This window comes from Carettochelys insculpta, chromosome 18 (genome assembly GCF_033958435.1).
Source record: "Carettochelys insculpta isolate YL-2023 chromosome 18, ASM3395843v1, whole genome shotgun sequence".
Classification (NCBI taxonomy): domain Eukaryota; kingdom Metazoa; phylum Chordata; order Testudines; family Carettochelyidae; genus Carettochelys; species Carettochelys insculpta.
In genome coordinates, this window is record NC_134154.1 from 6,159,929 (window position 1) to 6,184,953 (window position 25,025).

General features: G+C 53.0%; 1 protein-coding gene across 1 annotated transcript in view; it reads left to right on the forward strand.

The window, feature by feature from the left end:
* Positions 1-25,025, forward strand: part of KSR2 (kinase suppressor of ras 2) — a 237,264-nt gene that overhangs the window by 41,050 nt on the left and 171,189 nt on the right. The window contains exon 4 of the mRNA XM_075012305.1: positions 15,323-15,827. Coding sequence (XP_074868406.1) covers positions 15,323-15,827 — 505 coding nt within the window. The remainder of the gene's footprint in view (positions 1-15,322; positions 15,828-25,025) is intronic.

Here is a 25,025-nt window from a genome sequence, read left to right on the forward strand (position 1 = left end):
TGGCTTCAATTCCACCCGTCTCAACCATCTCTGGTGGCAAGGAGTTCCACAGGCTCGCCAGGTGCAGCAGGACTTCCTGTCGCCTCTTTTAAGGGTATCCTCTGGTCGTCAGCCAGTGTTGCCACAGATTGCAGCCGTGCCCGACCTTCTCTGCCCCATCCATTCTCTTCTGTACCAGGGTTTCCTCTGAGACAAACGGGCCCGGCCTTTGTAATCTGTCGTATGGAATTGCCTTGGTGCTGCAGTTTCCCTGCCCTGCTGTCGACAACACGCCAAGAGCTGCTACTGGTGTCCTCCCTGCTGGGTCGGGGGGGAGGAATTCCTGACTGTGTTGCCCCTGTGCCCCAGGGTCTCCTTAGCCCGTTATAGCTCTGGAGCTGAAGCCTCTGCATGCGGTGGGTACGTTTCACTGGGCCTGTTTACACAGAGGCAGCCAGCCAAGTGGCCACTGATTTGGCCACATCTCCACTTCAGTCTGCTCTTGGGGGTGCAGAACTCCTCCAGGGCACCTTGACTTCACCTGGGGCCTTGCAGCGGAGCACCTTTGAAAGGTAGGGCCCACGCGTCACGCTGGACAGCCCTAATATGGGTGCGTCAGAATTCAGTGGACGCTGCTCTGTGCTTTGCTGCAGTGACAGCCCTGGGGCCGTCCAGCAGGCTGGTGGAAGAACTATTACTAGACTCCTATCTCCTGACTCCCAGCCTAGTGCTCAACCCAAGCAGAACTCAGCCCAGGCTCTGCTGTGCCCGGGGAGCTGGCCCCCAGAATGCAGCTAGCAATTGGCCTGCCCCCTTGGAGAAGGCTGCGCAGGGTGGGTGCAGCTCAGGAGCCCTGCCCTAGGGTCTCTGCTGTCTCAGGCCGGGAAAGTGGAAGAAGAACTAGCTCAGGCTGCGTTGGTGGGGGTGATGCTGGCCAAGGAGCCGGGCGCCTCTCGGAGCAATGACCGGAGCCCCCACCTACCGACTTGGCAGTTGGTGTTTTTTCTGCCTTCCTTAAAGCTGTGATCCGCGGGCAAGGCGGCGGGAGAATTCCCTGGCGTGTCCAGGGCGGAGGACCACTGTGAGCAGCTTCCTAGCTGTGCCCGTTGGCGTCTGCATCCGGAGAGCTTTCTGCCCCCACCCGCTGCTCGCCCTCAGCTGGCTTGTCCCAGGCTGATCGGCTTCCTCAGCTGCAAGGGCGGTGACGCTTCCCCCTCATGGCCTGCAAGGGATGCTGCAGTTCTGACCTACAAATGCTGAGGGTCTCAGGGCTTGCTGCTGCCTGGCAGGGAGTGTGCAGCTGCGGCTGTCTCCGGTCAGCCTGATAAGGGCAATCCTGCACTAGTCCGGGGGTGGACAAGGAAGGGTCAATACAGCCTGGTCCTGCGCCCCCCATAGGGGGTGGCCTGGTCCCCTCCAGCCCCTACCAGGACTTTAGCCCCACTCTCCCTTCTGCTGGCATCTGCAGATGGAGTCCCTGGCCCCAGTTGCTTTGGCTGCACCTCCTCCCCCCATGCTTTGGTCCAGCAGCTGGGGAGCCAGCCCCCTGTGGCGTGCCCCACTGCGTCCAGCCCTTTGGCTGCTCTTGAGGGCTGGCTGGCGCACTTAGCAGGGTCTCCGGCTGGCAGCAGAGGGCGCCCTGGGACAACACAGCTTCCTTGGGCGGGTGAGCCGGAGCCTGGCAAAGCGGCAGCTCTCCGAGGCCCTGGCTGTGCCATGGTTAGACACTGGCAGCTGGTCTGTGCCGGCTGGCCCGGTAAGGGGCTGTTGAATTGTGCTGGAGATGGCCAGGCTCCGGACGGAGCCCAAGCACTGGGGTCCTGCCGCCTCGCAGGATCCTAGAGCCTGGGCTCCAGGCGGAGTGCGGTGAAAGCCCCAGACCGGATTCACTGGCCGAGGCCAGGCTTGGGTTTGGAGTGCAGCCTAAGCCCGGCCTTAGGGCCCTGCCCTGCATGGCTGCTGCTGGGATTGGCGTGTGGGGTGTTCCCGGGAGGAGGGAGCCCCTCGGGCTGGTTAAACCCCTGCACCCCCTTAAGCACAGGAGCGCCTTGTGTTGGGATAAGGGCTCTGCGTCCTGCCGCCCAGCTGCTCCTCGACCGCTCGACCTGCCAGCCTCGTGCCACCCGTAGCCGGGGGGGGGGGTCAGTTGGCCACACCCGCTGTAAATTCTCCCCTGGGCTCTTCTCAGAAGCACCTCCGCAGCAGAGATAAAGCGGTGCTGGGGTCTGGCCGCGCTGCGCTGGCGGGAAGTGGGGTGTTTAGACCAATGTGTTGCTGGAGCCTTGCTGCGCACCTGTGTGGTGTAACCACGAGGATGTACTGGCACGGGTGTATGCTGGGAGCTGGCCCCCAGCTCCCATGCGCTCACGGGGAGCCCTCCCCCCAGGTTTGCCCAGGTACCAGTGAGATCATCCGTCCAGCCGAGCGGTGAAAGGTGAATCATGCCTGACATTTCCCACCGAGCAGGCATCTCTTTACTATGGTTAGCTCCCTAAATCCAAGCCTCTCTCACCTCCCGGCCCCCTTCCCTTTGGCATTTGTGCTAATTCTTCCCGATATTTGTCCAAGCGTATCGATTCTCCCCCCGGAGCCCACTGCCGGACTCGAAATGTAAAAGGTTCCCAGCATTGTCTTTGTTTAAATACCTTCTGCTCTTAAAGCCTTCTGCAAACAAATCCCACTCGCCTGCAGGGAGAACGCTGAGCCCAGAAAATAAGGAGGCTGCCCATATGTTCGAATGCCTGTGCTCCCTGGATCTTCCTGATTGGCGCTACTCATGGGGAGCAGGCATAAGGCGCATCAAGCAAATGCTGCTGCTGCAACAGAATAGCTATTGAAAATACTCTGGATCCTTTGCTCCATAGGATCCAGTGAAGATGCCCATGCAACCTCCAGTGCAGGACTGCCAGCAGACAGAAGCCCTGCTGCGGTTACCTGTGCTCAGGTGATTTAGGCGCTCAAGTTGGCGGGGAGGGGAAATGGCGGTGTACGCAGAGAGGTGCTTTCTAGTGGGTTGCACGCGGCAGTGAGCCAAGAACTGCTGCACTCTGGCCAGAGCTCTGGCAATGAAATGCCGTCTGCTGGGCCCTTGGCTTCGGCTTGGCGCCTTTCCAGCTATCTGCAAAAGTCGGGGATCTTGCTGACCTCCTTGGAGAAGAGGAGTTAGCAGACGCGTGCTGAGCGCTTCAGGACCACTCAGCGCCCTACGTGCTAACTAGCTGTGTCTGTGTCTAGGGGGCACAATATCTAGGTTTTCTTCCACATTCCGCCGCCACAGGGGGGCAGTACTTTAGTATGGGGGAAAACGTCACAGTGCCTGTATTGGCACCTTCCTAGGTATGTAGGTGAGCCCCTTCCACTCCTACGTCTTGGGGCACAGGCAATTGATGACCATTTGCCAGCATTCCCTGTCCTGGGCGATCTCTTCCAGTTCTGACCAGGTGAATCCTGCCCTTTTAGTGTCTGCCTTCCGGCCTCCGCCAGGGCTTGCTTTGGAGGCCCTCTTTCCCTGGGGGGTTGCAACGGAAGGCTTGCCTTGCGATGGTGGTGGCTCATTTTCTGAGGGGACGTGCGGGTAGATCGAAGCCTGGTCGGCACTCTAGCTTCCTTTCAGCTTTCACTGCAGCACGTCACGCTCCCTTGAGGCGAGGGGCCCTTTTTCTCCCACGAGCGGAATCCGATGAACGTTCGTGTTGCTGTAGCTAGGGGATGCTTGATGCTCTGTGGATTGGTTTTGGGGCCTGCCCTATGGAAAAGGCTGGTGCCCTGGTTCATGCTGCTGGGCTCTACTACCCTTGCCTGGATCGTTCTCCTCTGTCCATCTGCTCCCCGCCACGCCCTGGCCCTTGCTGCGGGTGCAGACGAGCTGGGAGGAGAGGTCGGCAGATGATGCAGTCGATGGAGGAAAAGCAAACCGCTGTCCCGGAGCTCTTACAAGGGATTCCGTGGCCAGGCCTGCTGACCACGCGGTGCTGTGCGTGGCCGTGCTGGGCTAGTTCTCAGTTCTTGGCATGAGGGGGTGGGGGACCAGTCAGGCTGTAGGGAGCCCTGCCCTGCAAGGGAAGGTGGAGCTGCACCCCTGAGGGGCGGTGCCAGCTTACAGAGCACCAGCTGGGCACAAGAGAGCCCTGGTCAGGTGGGATCCACCTGCTGTCAGTCACGTTGCGGCCAGCTCCTGCTTTTCTTTGCTTCAGCACCACCGCACAGGACTTTTCCCAGCCGGGTGTGGGGAGGAGTGATGCCACTAGCTGGTAGCAGTAATGAGCTGTTTATCCCCCGGTGGAGCAGAGGCTCCGGGGCGTGCGAGACGCTTCACGGTGCTTACACAAGGAAGGTGCTTTCTGGCTTCCTCCTGGGGGTGAGTTTACCATTTGAAACCCAGGCACTTGGGCTGAAGACTCATTGTCCCCCATCCCCATCTGTGAGCCCCTGTGTGCCCTGGCTTTCTCCCCTCCCAGCTCTGCATTAAGTGTCAACTCATGCAGATGCAAATAGTTTTGTTTAGTGAAGCACCAGCGCCTCTCTCCCTGGCTGAGCTGTGATGCAGGAACTGCCGGGGCCCTGGAGAGTCCACATTCCAAGTTTCATTAATTCCCAACCTCTTCAACCTGCAGCTGTCTGAGAGAGATGCCGCAGAGGTGAACGGCATGGCCAGATCCTCCGCGGAGTAGGGCCGGGCAGGGCAAGGCAGTGGAAAGTAGGGGTAAGCTAAGCCATCGGGTCAGACTCATACAGTAACTTGCCCTGGCCCATCACCTTACAAACTGCCATGCGGACTAGAGAGATACTTTCACCCTCCCTGAAGTGCAGCCACCTCTAGGGTGGAACATGGCAGCTGCTGAATCTGCCTCAGGAATGCTACAGAACAGCTTAGCCATTGTGCAGAATGCTGGCTGCGTGTGAAAGCCCAGGAGGGAAGTCTCTCGGCAAGCAGGATGGGCGTACAGCAGGGCTAGCGAGGGAGAGGGAGGAGGGCTTGCCAGGCTCCCACTTAAATATTTGTTTAACGTTACACGCAGGAGCGTGAGGCTGCTACGCTGGGGGGCGGCAGAGGGCAAGGAGCAAAGGGCTGACGCTCTTCGTAAAGGCTTAGACTCCACTGTGCCCTCCCAGCCCCAGACCTGACATGGCTTCGCTCCCCAGTGCGGATGCTTTTGAATCATGCTGTTGTAGTGCCTCTCCATGCGTCAGGGGTCCGGTTACTACACGCCTCTAGCCTGGCTATAGAACGTGGTGAAAGCTGGGTGGATGCTAACTGGTCTTATGGCCATGCTAGGGACATAGGTGGGTGCTACCGTCTATGGCAGTAAAACACGGTGAAAGGGGACGAGAGGAGAAAGACAGCAGATAGCTTGTGGAGCCCAGAAGGCTAATAGAACACCCTCCACCCGCTCCTGTCTAGTCGTCAGGAAATCTGACCACTGCAGCAGAGTCATTTGGACACGGTATTGTGTGGGTGACAAGTATTAAGAAGATCAGTTTGTTCATTTTAGGTTAAAATAGGTTCTAGCTTGTAAAAGGCACTGTGGTGAAATGTGAAAATAAACCTCAGGTCCGTGTTACTCTGGATTTCCTGAACCCACTGCGATGAATTAAAATGTGCCCTCTGGTGTATATTTGACATATGCATGTACGTACGGTCCTACCGTATGCTTTATAAATGGGTTACTGCCTCTTTAAATCAGGAAAGAAAGAAACCAGTCCCGTATCACCTTCAAGACTAACAATATTATTTATGAGGTGATGAGCTTTCATGGGGTAAGACCCACTTCTTCAGAGCTGGAAAATTACGGAGGAAAAAACCTGAGGGGGGGACAACCTCCTTCCCTGCCTATTTAGCTGATTCCTCAGGGCTTTTTTTTTTTCGTTCTGTTTTCTTTCAGTTCTTTTTCTCTCAGTAATTCTCCAGCTCTGAAGACGCAGGTCTTTCCCCCAAAAGCTCATCACCTAATAAAAAATAATATTGTTAGTCTTTAAGCTGCTACAGGACTGCTTGCTTTGTTTTGTGAAGATACAGACTAATCGGGCTGCCTCTCGGAGGCTATGTCTACACTACAGCAATCTGACGACAGAAATTACTACCAGAACACATCTTGCGACAAAACTTCTGTCCACAGATCACAGCCACACACAAAAGAGTATCGCTCTGTCAACAGAGACGGGCCAGACCGCCCAGCCGCTCTCTCGACAGAATGACCTACCGGAAGCGCAGCAGACAGGGCTGCCAGGTGACCTGGAAGCCCTGCCTGTCGACAGAGGGCTCTCTGGAGCATCCACTCGGTTTTTTTGTGGGCAGATCCCATCGAGAAAGGCATTTGGCCACGTGGGGGAGAGGGAGAAGGCCGTTGACAAAAGTGCCGAGTTCTGTCACAGTATGTTGACAGAACGTATTTTTAGTGTGGATGCTCTGTGGGTTTTGTCATCTAGTGTAGACGTAGCCTTGGCCTTGAAATCAGAGTGTGTTTCACTCCCAGGTACAATAGTACAGTCTATCTCCCGGTGGCAAGATTTATATTAATAAAGTTGGAATGACGTACGGTATTAACCTCTTCCTTCCACCTCTCGGCGAGTTCTTAATTGGCCCCATCTAATGTCCTATGCGAAATGGAGTGGGGAAAAGGGGGAGCAGGTCGTTTTTGCATATACCACACAGAATGCATCATGAAGCTTCCCGAGAATGATTTTCAACATTTAGCCACTACCCGGTCTCCCCGGGTAGTAAGATTAGGGCAGAGGGATGGGGTGAGTCTCTCATTCTCTAAGGACCTGCTTGAGCAAATCAAGGCCAGGACCAGGAACGGTCAGAGGAGGCTGTAGGGAGGGCCATGATGCTGGGTTTGATAACCTTTCTGGGAGCCGACCAGAGGGAGTTGTGTCTGACTGGGCAGGGCACTTGATTGGAGTTGACATGGGGTGTTACCTGGGCCAGGTTTCTAACTTTGGCGGCTTAGCCGTATAGGCCTACTACACTGCCCTGGAGTGCTCTTAGAAGTTGTAAAGGCCCATTTAGAAAAGCAGCTCCTGTCCTGTCCTGACTAGCTTACAAGCTGAAGCTCATTAGCACATGAAATACAGTGTGCACAGGTTATAAAAAACCTGCTTATTGGATTAACGTGCACGTAACAGATTCTTCTTCATCAGGGGTGTGAAACCTTAGACTTGGAAGGAGTATTTTAGTGTCAGATAAAGCACCAGTTTTGGACTCAAAACAGATTTAATTTATTATTAAATAAGAGCCCAGTAGAAGTGCTGTGGATTTTGGAGTTAATGGTGTGTGAATAGTGAGTCGAGCTTATTATCTAATGGAAAAAATGGTCTGTCATTATATATTTGTCAGTCCATCTTGGCTCTTTAAGGAGGGAGAGAGCGAGAGAGAGAGAAAGTGTGTGTGTCTGTGTATGTGTGTTTTGGAGGTAGGCGTGGGGAAATGCTGAGAAGAAAATTGGAAATGGGAGTAGGATGTGAATAAAAGAGATGGGAGAGCCACAAAGCGATACCGAGGTCAAATCTTAAGCCAAAAAGCCTTAGCTAAAATCCATATTTACCCAGTGGAAGCGGATAAACTCAGTAAGAAAGAGAAAAAAAAATAAGCCTCTTAAGAGGAAATTGGAGCGATCATGAAAAATGGTGAGGTTAAAAATATATAGATAACTGAGTCAAGTTTTCAGGCAGGCCCTGAACCAGGGCTCATGAATTCCATGCACAGCAAATCCGCTGTGGGGCATTGGAAGTCTGAACACGTCCGCACTGACAAAGACACCTGGCTGTGCCAGGGCAAAGCAGGGAGGTGTCGTTTTGGAGGCTGGGTTTGGAAAGTTGGCCCTTCTAGGGCATTAACAGTCTCGGAGTTTTCTGAGCGGGCTGGCTAATGCTGGAATGGGGTGGGGTACAGTTAAGTAGGGTTAGGAGCGGAACTGCAGGGAGAGGATCACCTCTTGAAGATTCCCTTCCATGCAAATGACCATATGCGCTCTCTAGATTTTGGCCTTTCTCCTTATGCATCCTTTCCTCCTGGGACCTGATCCTGAATTCCATGAAGTTAGCGGCAAAGCCGCCACTGACATTACTGGTGTGGGTCAGCCCAAAGCCAGACCCCCCAAATCCTTTGAAAAGTCAAAAAGAGCTTTTCTGTGGATTTCTGTGGCTTCTCTGCAGGTACTTGACTGAGGTCAGGCCCATTCTCTTAGTTTCTTCCCATTGTTTTTTTTAATGGACTGGTCTTGAGGAGCTGCTTCTCTTTTAACGAAGGCAGAGAAAGTGAGTGTACGAAAGATGGAGGAATGAGCATAGAGCCAGGGCAGCTGTCACCCATGTGGTTCCGAGAAGCCAGGCTGGTAAGTAAATGTCGGCTGAGGAGAAGAGCGTCTAGTTTGCATCCTCTTGATGCAGGGTTCTAAGGCTTGAGAGCTCAGTGTCTGGGATAAAAGGTCGCCCGTGTCACCATGCAGCCATCACCTCGAGATGTGTGTCAGTGGCTTGCTGGCAGATGAGCCCTCCAAGGCCGCTCCGTGTGATAGGTATCTCTGACGCTGTGGCGTGCGGTGAGAGGATGCCTGTCAGTGCCGAACCTGGAGGCGTCAGGGAGCACCCAGCCTGGTTTTTCTCTCCTGCTTCTTCCTCCTGTGAGGGGCTTTTGGTGCTCGCTGTGTTGGAAAAGGCCCCTGCTGGCCTAGTCAAGTCACTCTGTGGGCTTATTAATGGAGAGGAAGCTGCATTTTCTCCCGCTCTCTATCCGTGCCCACACCAATAAATCACCATGACAGGAGTTTGCTCTTCCTTAACGCCCTACATTGTTTAGCCGGTGCGGGGGAGGAGGGTAATTCGGCTGACGTTGCCGCACGGTAGAAATCGTCTCTGTTAAAAAACGTTATTAATATTCTGCATCTAAACAAGGGAAACCGATTGTAATAATCGCACAGGCAATTCATCAAGTTGGGCTCAACAATGCAATTATCAGACAAATGCACCAACTCTGAAATAATGATGGTTGCTCCGCTGAATGCCCCCCCACCATCCATCTCCAGAGGAGTGGGGGGAGAGAGACGGGCTTCCATTTGTCACTTACATAATGACTAATACCTCTTCATTAGGATGGGTTGGGTTTCATGCAGATGACTGACTCTCTAAGCAGCCAGATGAGAATATAACACATGCACTTTGAGGCTGTGGCTAAATGCACTCTTATTAGTTGGGATATTTGTGTGCATTTAAAGAGACAGAGATGGAGAGTGGCGATAGTTAGGTTTTGTGTTTAGAAGGAATATGATAGTTTTCTTAGGGTTTTGAGAAATAGATTCTATGACACCTATCAGGAATGTGGTTTAAATAAGGTCTGAAAAAGCAGGACCTAGCCTTCTTGTCCATGGATTGGTGGGAAAGCAAAGATTTCCTAGGAACTTCCTTAATGAACTAGAACATTTTAATTAAATAAGCAACAATGCCTCTGACTCTGCTCCTGGCTCCAATCACTAGCTGAAACCGGCCATGTTAGAGGCCTTGATGTGAGGTGAAGTCACACAGAATAATTGAAGCTCCTATATGCAGGCTAAAAGCTTAGCAGAGGCCTCAGTCTTACTGAAAGGCTAGAGAAGAAATGACTATCTGAGGGAAAGGCCTAGTGGTTTTAGCAGCCTGTGTTACTGAAGAGAAATACATGGCACACACCGAGCACGTGCCGGTATTTGTATAGCACATGGTACGATAGCTCCTGGTTTTTTTTTTTCCCTTTTGAATTCTGTAGTTACAAATGAAAAAGGTTACGGGAGTTTTTTTAATTCCTTTGTCTGAAAAGCCAGGTTGCCATAGGTACCATCAGTCCCAGTTTACTGGGTGTTAAGAGAAAAACAGTAAATGATACATTTTAGAAACCTTGAAAATTATTCAAAATAGCCTTTCCACTGCAATTTTACGGTGATTTTCCTTGGGATGTTCCAGAGCCAAAAGCAAACCTTGTGCATCCCATTGGAATCTGGGGCTCTTCCTCCAAGTTGTTGCCCCTAATGGGTTTGGGGAAGTCAGAGCCATAAGCCATGATTGGTGCAGGACTGGATGCATAGGAAGGCCTGGGCCTCATGTCACCCTCATCTAGGGGGAGAGGGCGGGGGATATTTCTGGCTGCTCTTTAAAATGAGAAGTGGGAGCTGTTTGGAGTGTTGGATTAGTGGGCAGAGTTCAGGGGAAAGAGGCAATAAGTGCAGCTGATTGACTAGCTGTGCATTTGATTACAAGGATATCTCTACCACCTATCATATATGGCATAATGTGTATCCTCTATACAATATACCAGTAGCTGTTATATGTGTTATATGTAATAACAGATCAGTGCAATAGGCCCAGTTCTAGTAACCCATTGCAGAGCTGGGCCTGCTCATTCCAGTCCAGTTGCAGGACAGGGAGATTTTACTGTGTCTCGGTTCCCTTATTTTGTGTTTGTTTTTTCCCCCTCTTTTTCCTGTCCTCTTCCCATCCTGTCCCCACCTTCTCTTAAAATAGCAATAACGTCCAAGCAAGCATATTATCGAGGGAGCAAAATTGTCTTTAATAGTTTGTGGCAATAGTATAGGTTGAATCTCTCTTGTCTGGCACCCTTGGGATCTGACCGCTGCCAGACGAGAGAATTTGCTGGATGATGGGAGGTCAATATTTTCTAGCACATTACCAAGACTTCCACTGTTTACTGGGGTCTTAGAAGACATTTAGGGGTAAATTACAGATAAATAACAGCACAGAACCCTGAGAGCCAGGACTGGTGGGCGGAAGCAAACTTTATGGGTCCACGGGAAACTTGGCCACAGCCATGATAAATGGTCGTCCAGCTAATTGAAATTATGCCTGATTACAGAGTTTGCTGGACAAGAGCATTCTGGATGAGAGAGGTTCAACCTGTATTTCTCTGCATTCCCTGTTGAACCACATCTGACCAAAGAGAAGTGCGCCGTTCATGCCCACGCTTTGTGCACGAAGGCAGTGGTGTGTGTTTAAAATACATTCCCCAAGCTTTTCTGGGTTATTTTTAGGCATGACGCACCCACCATTGAAATACCCAGTTATTTTTACGATGGCATGCAGCAATCTTGTTTTGACATTGTCAGCCATCAGAATACATAGTGGCTAAATGCAAATAGGAAACGAAAGACGAGAACAGAGCCTAGGATGAGCAGCAGCACAGCATCTTCCCCTTGGTTTGGCAATGAAGTGATGGAGTCTTCACTTGTCAGTTGCAGAGGCTGATGCACCAGTTGCTGTCTGGAAGTGCTAGATTCTCTGTAGTCAGTCTATATGGTTTAGGAAGTGTTGTTCGTTGTTCGTTGTCTGACTATGACTGTTCTCTAGGGAAGAAATTGTCCTCGTTAATGAGACCCTGGCACGCTGGTGGGCTGTTCCTGACCTACAACTGCATGGTCCTGCCCATTATGCAAATTTCTGCATGTTTATTGGCTGGTGGAGTGGGCATTCAGAATTGCATCAGACTTTTTTCTTTCAGTGACCTTGTAACATGCAAATCCCTGCATTCTGATCGGTAGGGGCACAAGGGTTTACGTAATGGCTGCACAAGCCAGCTCTTTCCAGACCTCATGTCTTTACAGTGTAGTTTTAATGCAGAATAGGTATAAGAACCAGATTCTGCAGTGCAAAGACTTGGTGTGACATTAGCCCAGGCTTGGGCTTTCACCTTGCAAGCTAGGAAGTAGCTATGAGGGCAGAGGCGTGGGAGTCAGGGCTTCCAGATTTCCTCTTCCTCCAGTCTCTTCTAGCTCCTTTACATCCTCTACGTGCCACCAGGGTGGTGTCAGGACCAGGGAGCACACAGTTAAGCCCTTTGTCTCCACTAGGCTTGGGGATAATATATCCCTGCCTCTCCAGAGTGTTTTGAGCCTCATTCACTGGTGCTTTTAGAAGCACTTTACGGCCTGGCCTGTGATCGGTTTTGTATGGTGTAACTCTCGGGGAACGGAGCGATTGTGTGGGCTGAAACGGTTATACCAGCACCTTATCCGGTGTGAATGGTTACACCTCTCTAAAAGTGACTTAGGCCTCGTCGACAGACGCACTGAGATCCTCACTCAACCCTGACCAATGTAGCTATGCCAGCTTAACTCCCGGTGTTAACAGCACTGCTTCAACAGGAAAGTACTTCTGTCGTCATAGCAACCGTTGTTTGGTGAGGTGGTGTTCCTACACTGATGGCAAAACCTGGGCTGTGTGTACACTACAGCCCTCCGCTGGTGTAACCACAGCAACATAGTTACGCTGGTATAGTCTCTGTTGTGTAGACTGTGCCTTTCTCTTGGTAGAACAGGGAATGGGAGGAAGTTATTCTGGCACAAGCACCTTTTTCCCTGGTGCCACTGCATCTACACCTGAAGGATTGTGGTGGTCTAATTATATCAGTGTCGTTAAAGCACTTTTGTATATAGACAAGACCAAGATATTGGCCTGAGAAGCTTTGCTGTGTATCAGGCAAAGCATGCTGCTTATTATATGTTTTATATTAGTGGCTTATAGACCATTTTAGCTGGAGGGTGTTCTAGATGTGCGTACTGGCGCCAGCTGCTTTCCTGCACATCCATTTTTTGACCAGATCAAACTTCTTGTGGCCAAATCCTCCCGCCCATGCCAGGTCCCTTGAGGGCGCTGAGCCCAGTGCGGCTGTCCCCCCACTCTTGATAAGGCAAAATTCGGTGAGCTGGGTTCTCGTTGCCTGCATTCTGTGGAGCTTAGCCGAACTCCACTGGTGCCCCAAGGGGACAAGGGGATCGTGCTTCAGCATCAGGATTGGGTTGGGAGAGGAATGGACCAGGGGATGCTCAGCTGCTTGAGCTGCAGCATGACAAGGAAATGCAATTTTAACAGACCCATGTTCCCAAGCCCAGAGGTTCTGCTAGTAACACATAGGCATCGGCAGCCCTTTCCGCCATTGCTAGGCACGAGCTGGCACATCGGCGGATGCTGCATGGGGACCCGGAGAGACCTGCAGGGAAGGCCCATGTCCAGAGGTCCCTAGGAAGGCTCCGATGCAGTATCTGCAACAGATGCAGAAAGATGTTTGGAATTAAAAGGTGGCTTGGGGGTTGCCCAGGTTTTTCGTAACCAACCGCCGCTTAACCCTCAGAATGCTCCTCCGCCCCAATACTAGGACAGGAGCAAGCAAACACTAGCACAGTGCAAACGGCTTCTGATGTTCATGCAGCCGCCTCCCTTCCCTCGTCCACCACACTTGAATTCGAGACGTTTCCCCAGACCCCCACCTCACCCCTTGCCCAGCCCCCAACCTTCGGGCATGTCAGAAAACATGCCCTCCCCCAGCTCTTCTTGACCAAATCCCCTCCCTCCCTTTTCCTTTCCAAAGGCCAGTCCTCCTTTTCTTCCCAGGTGCTTGGGACAAAGCGAGTCCCACGAAAAGGAAGGACCATTAATAAGCAAAGAAAGTGAGGGAGGGGAAAAACGCCTGATTTAAAATCAAAGAATTCGTTCTGATCCAGGTCTTATTAGAGGAGAGGACAAAAGGAACTGGGACAAGAACGCTCCAGCCTGGTTCATCATTTGAATGCTGCTACCACGGCCCCGCAGACAGACACGGACCCCTCTCTGCGCCAGCTGGCACCTTCAGTCATTAAGGGTGGCTTCTCTTATTTATTCCTCCCCTTGAGGGGATGGGGGACCTGGCAGCTGGACCCTGCAACCCAGCCGGCTCCCAGCCGCATGGCTGCCACGGTTTCCCTGCCCCTCCAGCAGGGATTCCTGCAGCTGGGGCTGTTGGCGGGGATTCACGCCCCACCCAGCTCTCAGCCATGGGGCTGCTGGGGTTCCGACATCCCCTTAGCTGGGGTTCCTGCGTCTGGGAGCCAGCTGAGAGGCGGAGCCCTTCCCTCAGCCCCAGCTGTGGGAAACCCAACCGGGGCCTGGCAATTTCCTGACAAGGACCACATCCTGCATTTAAGCAAAAATGTCCCTGGGGACCTTTGGGACGGTCCTGCGCATTGCAGGCTGTCTGGCAACCCTAGCACTGGAAGAGTCACTTCCCTTGTCTGCCTCTCCTCTCTCCTCCTCTGTCTCCTGCCTCGACGGGGGCAGGGGCTCTGCTGGTGGTTTCACAGACCCCAGCACAGAGCGGCCTTGCTCTCGGGGGTGGCCAGCCCTAGGACTGCAGGACCCCTGAGTTTCCTTAAGGAGAAAGTGCTTGTCCATGTTACTCTGTCACATGGAGCGCTGGCTCCTTCTGGCTGAGGGTTGCTCACAGACAGGCGCTAGCAGCTTGTGGAAGGGGGCTGTTCCTGGCGTGCCTGCAGCTCCCAATGCCAAGGAAACAGCAGCATTCCCGTGAAGAGAGGTTTCTGCTGGATCCCCTGGCAGGAGGAGGTGGGATCTGATCATCATCCTTCTGAACTTAAGCGCACACAGAGCCAGGTTCTCCAGGGACTGGCGTGCAAAACGGGGCTCTTTGCACGTGGGTGACTTGCGGAGCCTTTCCAGTTTCAGTGCTGAACTTGTTCTGGAGTGCCCCCGAGGCTGCACTCAGGGTGGGGTGGTGGGGGCCCTTGTTCTACAGGCTCAACGCTGCCTTGGAAACCGACATACTTTTGTGTGCATTGAATGTTGCTGCAAAGTGCCAGACTGGCAGCCCTGGAGGCTGCAGTGCGGGAGCCCAGAGACCTTTCCCCACACTGCCTCCACTGAAACACCCTGACGTGCAGGGACTGACTTCTGGGAGTGGATGGGAAAGAGAGAGCTAAGGCCGTTCATTCTGTAGGGCCCGCAGAATCCTAGGACACTGGACGCCTCTTCCCTCCTCTGCAAAATAACCATATGTGCTGTGCTGGTTGCCCTAGATTTCCCACCCCAGAGCCAGCTGCTTCTCAGTGCCAGGGTGTCCCGTCGGTACAGTAAAGCACTCCAAGGCTCGGGGGAAGGAAGGTGCCTGGTAATGGTGAAGTAACAGGAGACGCCTGCTGTGCTGATGACAGCACTGCCGGAAGGCAGGAAGCCCGATCTAAAGAGGTCTTTGCACCCACCTCTGCAGGTGTTAAGATGTGAGGCCCATCTCTGGCAGAAGCTTGTTCCCTGGCCTCAGGGGTGGTCTGTTGCAGCGTTCTGGCTCACGGTGCAGGGGGAGAGGCAGGGCCTGGCTCTGTTAGGCTGTTGTGAAGAAGGATTAAGACCCTACCCCAGGAGGTCTGCTTTTCAGAGGTTCAGAGCACCAGCAGCTCTCCCTGGGGCTGGGGCTGGGGCTGGGGCTGGGGCTGGGGCTGGGGAGCTCCCCAGAACGTCAGGCCCACGCCTGGGAGCGTGTGCTTTGTCCCAGCTACGGCTAATTGTCTGTCTGTTTGTTTGTTTGTGACTTCAGGAGGCAGCCTCTCCAAGCAAGACTGGACCATCCAGTGGCCTACGCCAGAGACGGGGAAGGAGAACAACCCCGCGGGCCAGCCCGAGCCTGTGCAGTGGCTCCGAACGCACCTTTCCCAGAGCCCCAAAGTGCAGTCCAAGTGCCTGCAGCACTACTGTCGCCCCGGTTCAGCCCATGGACCCACCTACGCCCACATGGACAGACTGACTGTGGAGGGCTATGCCGGGCTGGGCCCCCCGCTGGAAGCCGGCCACCGCTCCTTGCCGCCGTCCCCCCGGCAGCGGCACCCGGCTCACACCCCCCCACGGACGCCTAACATAGTCGCCACCATGACTCCTCCCGGCACGCCGCCAGTGAGGCGGAGAAACAAGCTGAAACCTCCGGGGACGCCGCCGCCTTCCTCCCGGAAACTGATTCACCTCATCCCCGGCTTCACCGCCTTACACCGGAGCAAGTCACACGAGTTCCAGCTGGGCCACCGAGTGGACGAGGCGCACACCCCCAAGTAAGGGAGCTTGGCAGTGATGCCTGGGTGGGGAGCTGCGGGCAGGTGCCTTGGGTTGGAGTGAGTGTGGCTCAATGGATGGCTGGTATCCCAGGTTCTTTCTCTGGTTCAGGCACTCAGTAGCCTTGGGCGCATCTGCCCACCTCCCTTTGCCTCAGTTTCCCCCTCTGTAAAATGGGCGGGAGGCCTACCCCGCAGAAGCATGGAGGAAGTGGAAGTGTGAGACCCAGGGCTGGAAGGTGTGCAGAAACAGGAGGTGTGGTGTGCTCTCTATGGCTCTCTATGTCGAAGCCACTCGCGATAACTGTGCATGCTCCCTCCCTGCCCAGCCCTCATTATCTGGCACTGAATGTAAGACCTCCTTTGCTACAGATCTCCTGAGCCCCAGCCTCTTACGCCTGGCCCGGTCCTTAGGCACAAAGGCAACGTTGGCCTGTGTGGTGTGCTGCAGCTGGGGTGGTGAGGGGTTAGTGTGGCTGGATGCTGGATTCTGACCTGTGGAAATGGTACTAGAGAGCTGGGTTTGCGTTCTTTGCAAGCTGGTGAAGGTCACTGCTGAGGCACAGTGCCCAGACCCTCAGGGCACAGAGAGGGGGCAGAGGCACCTCATTCCTAATGGTCTTTTGGGCCCGTGCAAGGAGTGGCACGTCTGGGCTTGTGCTCATGTGATATCTGCTCACACCTGGGAGGAAATGGGAACTGAGCATTGGTTGGAGGGGCTGTCACCTCCTTTAGCTTATGCTGGGGACTGGCTCAGTTCCCAGTCACTTCCAGGAGCTGGGAGGGCTGCAAAGGTGGCAGTGAATCGCCTGATCTCTGCCTCTCCTCTTCTGAGCTGCATCTCGTATCTTTGCTCTCTCTCAAGTTCCATACATCCCTGCGGGTGCCCTTTGGTGACCTCAGGCAAGTCCCTTAACAGCCACAGGACTCCATTTTTCCCATCTGTAAAATGGGGTTCCTGGCACCCGTCCTATTTCAAGCGCTGGGTATGAATGTGTGTGAGAGAGACAGATAACATCATTCCAGGCCAAGTGAAAAACTTGCATTTGTTTGTGAGGTTTTCTTTAAACATCTGCAAAGAACTTCCCAAGCTTCTCTCCCATCTGCAACGTTGTTCACGGCACCGTCTCCAGCCTGAGCATTTCAGCTGCTGGAAAGATTTCAGGGGCAGGAAACAAGTCCAAACAACAGTAGGCAGGAGAGGCTGCAGAATGACCTCTTATGCTATAGAGGTATGCAGGCCCCAGTTGCCTGGCTCTTCGTCTGATAATTAAAAGCAGCATAGACCAGGAGGGCATTGCCATGACCTTCTCCATGCAGCTTTCAGCCTGCAAATGTAGGTGGTGAATACAGGAAACCCTTGAGTTACGCATGGGTTGCATTCCTGCAAGCTCTGTGTAACTCGAAATTTCATGCAAGGGCTTGCAGGAGCCAGGAAACTGACAAGCCCAGCAGGACTGGTCAGTTTCCTGGCTCCCAGAGTGGCAGAGAGCTGAGAACCAGGGCCAGCCTGGTTGTTGTCTCCCCACCCTGTGCTGCTTGTAGGACCCAGGAAACTCACCAACTGCTCAGTTTCCTGGCTCCAGCCAGTGGAGGGGAGACAGGAACTAGGGGCAGCCTGGCTCCTGGCTCCCTTCTGCTCCTTGGAGCCAGGAAACTAACCAGGTCTGCTACCCTGCTGAGTTTCCCAGCTCTACAAGAGGAGGGGAGCTGGGATCCAGGCTTCTGCCTGGTTCCTAGATCCCTGCCACTCCAGGGAGCAGGAAACCACTCCTGCCAGGGACGGCAGTCGTGTTAACCATTAACTGATTGTATCTTGAGGGTTGACTGTACCTGTGGCTCCTTGTAAGCTGAATGCTTGGGTGGCCTCTCAAGAGAGAGTCCAGTGCTACCCAGCTGACTGGCTGAGCATCTCCAGCCTGTAGCATGTCATGTATGTCCGCCTATGATTCGGTGCATGTCACAAAATGTATTCTGCCCACGGATGGAAAAAATTAGAGGGAACTTTGCCCTGGGCATTCTTGGCTGTTGGGAGGAACAACACAGGAGTTCTCCTGGTTCTTGTTCGTTTGAGCTGTGAAAGGATCTTTCAAGGTGTTCGCTGGCTGAGTTTTCCAGATGCAATGCTGGTTGGAATGTGGGGAGCCCCTTTGCTCTAGCGAGGGGCATTTCAAGCTTGTTCTTCCGCTAGTGACGGAGTTTGCCCAGAGTGACTTGATGCTGTCATTCCTTGGCCACTGGCTCAGTGGAATCAGGCAGCACGAAGTCCTAGCTGCCGCGTGAGCTCAGCAGTGCCAGTGACACTTGCCTTTTGCTGAGAGAGCTGCTGTTTACCTCTGATGAAATGTCGTTCCCTGTCGTAGCCCCTCTCTACTGGTGTGTCTTACACGGGATCTTATCTGTAGCCTTGCAGCTGGTTTTCCTTCAAGTGCTCAGTTTTGTCTTGTTTCTTTGGCTATGTCTACTCGGCGCCCCTAACTCAAAATAAGCAAATGACGTGTCCTGTTTTGTGTCCATTTCGAAATCGGTTATTTCCAGATTTGGTGCCATCTCCACAGCACCAGATTTCAAAATACAGCGGTATTTCAAGGCATCTCCTACCCCTCCTGCAGTGAGGGGTAGAAGGATGCCAAAATAGCGCACCTGGCATTTAGAAAAATATTTCAAAATACCAGCCACGTTTCCTAGATGCAGAGTTACTATTTCGGGATGGCTCAGCATCCTGCAATAGCTTCTCGGTGTAAACAGAGCCTTTGGGCCTCCTTAGCTTTGTGGATCAGCAGCCAGCAGGGCGTGCTATCGTGCTGACAAATCCCTTTGTCCTCCTCGTTGGGTTTGATTCCATACCTCCCTCCGGCTACTAGGACTGGATCCAAAGTCTGTTTCTAATCAGGAAGGGGTTCGGCATCCCCAGCCCAGCTCTGTCTTACTCTGCTGCTGAATTGCTGGCCGTGGTCTGTCTTTTACGGTGTCCTGGATTTTTAATTGAAATGGATTGTCCCCTCTTTAGCAGGTGCAGTAACCTAGGGATACAAACCCACAGTCTGAGGCTATGTCTACACTAGGGAAAGTCAATTGCAGATATGCGTTTCTAGCTACGGCAGTTGCATAGTAGAATCAACTTCTCTGCAATTCACTCACCTGGCTGTTCTCACTGAAGAAGGTCGATGGAAGAGTTTCTCCCGTCGACCTCCCTGACTCCTTGCACGAGGCATACGGGGCCAGTGCCCACCCCTGCCAGGTCGATTTGGCGTGCTCCTACCAGACATGTGAAATCGAACCCCCAGAAGATCGACCTTGAGTGGGAGTGTAGACATGGCCTGAGAGGGAACAGGGCAGATCCAAAGACCCCCAATCTGGCAGAGACTTCACTCGTGCATGTGACTGTGTGTGGGAGCACTCAGATGCCACAGTGATGCATGGCAGGAAAACACCCTGCACCGGAGTCTGGCTCGGTCCCTGGTGCGTTGTACGCTGATGTCACAGGAGTGGGAAAGACAAGGTCTCAGACAGTGTGATTAAATCTTACCATGTTCTTAGCCTTGAAAGGGCAGGGAGGTTCTACCATTCTCCATGGGGTGCAGAGAGCTTTCTTTGGTTATGACTTGGCATTCTCTGATCTCACATTGGCTGGGCCCTATTTGCTCCACTTGAGGAGCATGAGGGTTGAAAGCCTCTCCAAAGAAGAAACAACTATGGCCGGTGGGGGGCCGGGGAGGAGGGTCCCACAAGGGAAACCTGGGGGGAGCTGAGCTCAGGAGAAGGCTTTGGCTGGGTTTGTGGTTTGGGAACAATACAGGGAGATCCCGAGAAAGGTCTGGCTCTAGGGCTATGGGCAGCCCCAAATTTAAGTGCTATCTGGATCTGGCTCCGAAATGTGTTTGGTTTCCTGCTTCTTGGCTTTACACCTGCAAGTGCTGTACAAGTGCCTGGGCGGTTTGGCGTAAATATCGAATTCGGGGCAAAGCCGTGTTCTTTCTTTGCCCAGATTGGAGCTTGTGTGTCTCTGATGAACGGAAACTGAGCATTACCCACTTCGGATTGTTTGTAGATACTGAATTTGGGCCCGCGTGCTCAGTAAATACATGAGGAGCGCTGCCAGCTCATTAATCCAAACACGGCGTCGTCTCTCATCCATCAGCGCCAGAGAGAAGTGTTTCTTGCCCTGCTGCATAGACAGTGCGGAGCATCCCTAATGAAATGCTGCAGCACAGGGTGCCCACCAAGGCATACAGGGAAACTGAGGTCTTCCCTCGGTGCCCTGTCCCTTTCCTTCGCTGAGCTCCTGTTTAATCTTCTGCTGTTTCTCTTTTCAGTCCGAAACGGTGCTTCTCTCTGAAAATTTTCTCTTTGCTTCAGTGATGCTTCGGAGCAGTGGCGCTGTAAGGGTGGAGGGCATTTTCCCCCTCTCTTTACTTTGTTTACGTTGCAGCAATGTGTCAATTCTGGAGTCTGCAATGCTTGTCTCTCCTGTGCAGCCAGTCCCTTTTCTCTGTTTTGTGTGGGTTTTGCACCTGGCAACAAGGGAGACCTTTTAAAAAAAAAAGGGGGGGGGGAGGAACCCCACAAAAATTGGAGGGGGCTTCTTCTACAGTCTGGTGTCCTTGAAACTGCTTTTTATCAGGTTTTTTTCCCTCTAGATGACTCTATTTCAGCTTAACTTTGTGCCTTTTTAAATGAATCCTGGTCCAGCCAGACTGGGAAGTGCTCAGCACGCGGGACTGAGGCCAGGCTATGTAAAGAGATCAACTCCCTTTTTTAGCACCTAACCTCCTCCCTTATTTCTAATTGCCCCCAATATTAGCGGAAAGATTACGAGACAGCAAGGCTTAGAGAACGGAGTGGTGAGAGGTATTTTGATTCCGTCCTTCTCCTGCAATACTTCAATCCAAACAGAATAGCCTTGGGCCCACCTTTGAGATGCAGAAACTGTAACTAGCAAGTGTGCATTGGATGCTCAATCTGCGCAGCAAGTAAAGAGCAAACAACATCAGTGAGGAGGGAAAAGGAAACAGGATTTTACAAATAATCGCGTGTGTCAGTATCATGGATCAGGAGCTTTGCCTGTACTATGTGGGCTGCCTAAGGGTGTCCAGACCCCGAGGGGAGCTTTGAAAATTTCAGCTCTGATTTCAAAGCTGACAGCATCCCTGTAAGCAGTACCCATTTGATGGTAGAGATGTTTATTTACCGTCAGAGAGCCGTTCACCCCGCCGGGCTGCAAAGCCCTTTAGGCACCGAGGCCCTGATTCTACAGTAGGCTCACCCCCCGTGGCTGGAGCGAGTTGTATGGAAATCAGTGGGGTCTGCCCAAGTGGGATCTGTGCTCTCTATACATGCAGTGCCATTGGCATGCAGGCCACCCCTGACTGGCAGGGTGGCTGCCAGCTGCAATGCAGCGGCCTAAAAAGTACAAAAGGGAATGTGAAATTTTGCATTCGGCTCTGCTCCTAGGACAACTGCCAGGTACTATCTCGAAAGTTCAGAGGGACAGACAGGCCTGCATTTTTCAAGCCTTGTTCCAAAGGGTTCCACAGTGAATTCCAGAGCGTGGGACTTGCTGACCTCAGACCGGCAAAGGACTGAAGCTGTCCCATGGAGATTTGAGCCAGTTGTTAGAGTTGCTCTGAGTTAGCGGCTTTCTGGCGTGCCGTGAGACCTGGCCAAGCGGGCTGTGAAATTCTGTCAATTTCCTCTTGCTATCCCTCTTTGCAGAGCCACCCTAAGTGGGAGGGGGAAATTGGCGACCCTCTGCCAGCTGGGGCTCAAGCAGCAAGGCTGCCTGAGTCCCAGCTGGTGCAGGGCTAAGCAGTTTCCCCTCCGTAGCCACCATGAGGAGAAATGCCAACCCCGCAGGACACCATTCGTGCTTAGAGGTGGCTGAAATGCTGCTTCCTGGCCCAAACAAGCTGCCAGGGAGCCTGGCCACCACTCCCAAGTGTGGCACGGAGGAGGGAGGGAGGGCAGGCCGGAGCCTGTTGGAGCTGGACGTGGTTTTAATGCCACGTCCTGGTTCCGACGAGCTGGCGGGATGGGGAGCTGCTTTCAGTGGTTACTTGTTTACCTAGCATCCCAAGCATGGCCTTGAGCAGACTTTGGAAACGTGCCTGCGCTCGCTGTCTAAGGCGCTGTGTTCCGTGGTGGATTTGAAGCGTGAATGCATTTGATTCTTGTTTAGCTTGTTGTGTGGATTGCTATGTTGCAAACCTCTCTAAGACTGTAACCACAGTAAACACAGAGTATACCCTCGATTTAATGGACTAATGGGGGAAAGGGGTGTCTGTTACTGCCGAAAGCCTGTTAAATCCGAATGGTTATACTGTATGATGGTGCACTGACCTTCCCAGCCCATCACTCGCTCCTGTCCTTTGCCCCCACCCTTTCCCTCCACCTGCCCCGTTCTTCCCCTCGTACCTCCATCTCCCAGTTACCAGGAGAAGAGCTGCATGGTGGCCTGGCTCCTTCCACCTCTTCCCCCAGCGATCCTCCAGGCCTGGCAGCCCCCACCGCGGCGGTAGCTCCAGCGGCTCTTGTGAGTCACCGACGTTTATTTTTGGGGGGAGGGGACGGGGCTGGAAGACAGCGCCCGTTATTTCCGAAGCCCGTTAAACGGGGAGTTTACTGTAAATAAACGTGATGCTTAGGAGCAATTGATTCAGCTGAAAAAAGTGGGGGTGCGGTGGAGTGTTTGCCTCATGGAAGTGTGCCGTGTTACTGAAACGGTCGGGAACCTCTGCTCCGGGTTACCATGTCTGACAGCTTCCCCCATTCCCTTCCAGGTCATCCCCTCCCAGGGTGGTGGTGGTGCTGTTGGACTGGTTGAACCTCATTGTCTTGGTTTTTCCCTTGTTGACGCTCAGTCCAGTCATTTCGGCAGTCTTGTCTAGCATAGTTATAATGATCGTTAATATGGAAAGGGGAGAGGAGCTGAATGTTTCTTGGAACTGATGAGTCCAGGGAGAGAGACTTTGGTTCCTGGCGCGGGAACCCAAGAGAGCTCAGTCTCTAGTGAGTTAATGCCTAGTTGCAGCTTTAAGAGAAGGAGCCTCTCTGAATGGGATTAGCACTCATGGGTCATGCTGGAATGGCAGATTCACACACTAAGTCTAGAGCATTCTTCATTCCCAGACCAGGCCCAGGTCTGTGCAGCCGGCACTCAAGACCTGGCCTTTGAGGAGAGTCCGCATCCTTGGGGGTGACGTGGACGTGAAACATGATGAGCGAGGGGTGGGGAGAGTGCTGCTGCGTTTCATGATGCCCCCTAGGCGTGGAGAAGGACCACCGATAGGAGAGCCTCATTTCTCTCCTTCCCCCACAAAGAGAGAAGCTGGAGATGCTGTTTTCAGGACTGATTGGTCACTCCATCTGCATTGCCCGGTCTCTGTTCGTTAGCATCACACGCAGATGACTTATGTCCAGTCCATACAGACAAGTTCTGCTCTGCGTATGCATGTAGGTAGCGATGGTTCTCCTCTGACTTAGCGCAGTCTGTCTAATGTCACTGATGTTTCTCCCCTGCTTTGTTTGTAGTGGCCGTTCTCAGGCACAGAACACAGTGTTGCACTTCTGCCCTGAGCGTTTGTGGCTTTGTCAGTGGCGTAGGTGCCGGGTGTGGAGTCCCCTGTTCTCTGCGGCTGAAAAGCAACATTTGTTCTACTCGCGGTGATAACTCCTTGGCCAAAAGGTGCAGCGGTTTCCAGCCCGGTGGTTTAGGTTGTTTGGACAGAGGGGTACTTCCTCACAGGGGAGCTACAGAGCTAAAGAAGAAAGGTACCTGCTGTCTTGATATCATCAAAGTTTGTTTTGTTTTGGGTTTTTAACCTCAGCAATCCCAGGCTCTAATTCACCCCGTCTTTTCTCCCTGGATGACATCACTCCTCTGTAGAGAACCTGGGTGGTTGTGGCTACAGATGGACACCTGCCCTGCAGCTCTCCCAGCCAACCACGTTATGGTGCAGGCTTGTGGCTCATTCGTGGCATGGCTCTAAATCACCCGTGGCTTGTGTCAGCGCATGCCTGGGTTATGAGCAGCCCCACCCAGCGGCCTAACCCTCCAGTGTTAGCAGCTGCCATCCCGCCTTGGGAGTGTGAATAAGCTTCAATGCCATTTAAAGTGGGGCAACTGTGAGTCCCATTTTGAAAGTAAAGGGGACCAACCGTACAGCCAAGCCCAGCCCCGTACGCTATGGAAAGGCTGGTCTGCATGGGACTGTGACCCGGCTGGCTCGTGACACCCTGGCCTTTGTTTCCCAGCTTCTCAAGCTCCCTATTCGAACCCACCCCAAAGGGAAACTTGGAAAGCCTTTGTGGATTATCCCTGTCCTTGTAAATGGCGCTCTAGTGAACTCCGTCTCTTAGCCCTGCTCGGGGGCCAGCTGCGGTTAGACAGCATCGCTACCTCCTCCTCCGTCAATCTGTCCTGCTGGTCATTAAACCCGCCAGCTGAGCACGGTGCCTTCCAGCGAGGGACTGATGGCCCCCGCGTGGGAGAGAGGAGCGTGGAATGTAACCAGGAGTTCCTGCTGCTAATTGCAGAGGGGGCCTCACCCCCTGCCTGCCTGTTTCCAGTTTGCTTAACCTCTTTGCTTTGCCACTTCCCATCGGTGCTCTGACACATGAGGTCACGCTACTTTGATTTACAATTAGTGTGACACGAGTCCTCTGGTGCAGCGCCTAGCAAGAGGCAACTCCCCGCAGGCCGAAGAGTTTATTAAGCTAAATTAATAGAGGAAAGCGAGAACCCATATTAACAGCACTCCATCTCTTCAGCCTCCTACTGAGGGCTCATCACACTGCTGCGGAGAGATGGGGATGGGTTCCCAAAAGCTGTGTGGAGAACAGTGGAGGTTAATTTACTATAATAACGCATAATGATTTTTAGGAGGCGACCACTGAATCCTGCCTTCTAATCCCATTAGTGTTTCAGGATTGCAATTAGTACATCAGAGAGGCAGCACTTTTTGATGGCCTCAGCCAGACGTGTGCAAAGGTTCAAGCCGTTATCTAGTCTGTGTGCAGCTGCTAAATCCTCAGGTTGGTTCCAGGAGAAAGGTGGCTTTTAAATTTCTTATGGGCCAGATTCGTCAGTGTTTCCTCATGCAGCATAATGCCGTATTCTGTGAATAGTCGTGCTGATTTCTCTAGGGCTTCTGCGAGAGGAAGATATTTCTGAAGAGGGTTGTGTGTGTTTTTTTTTTT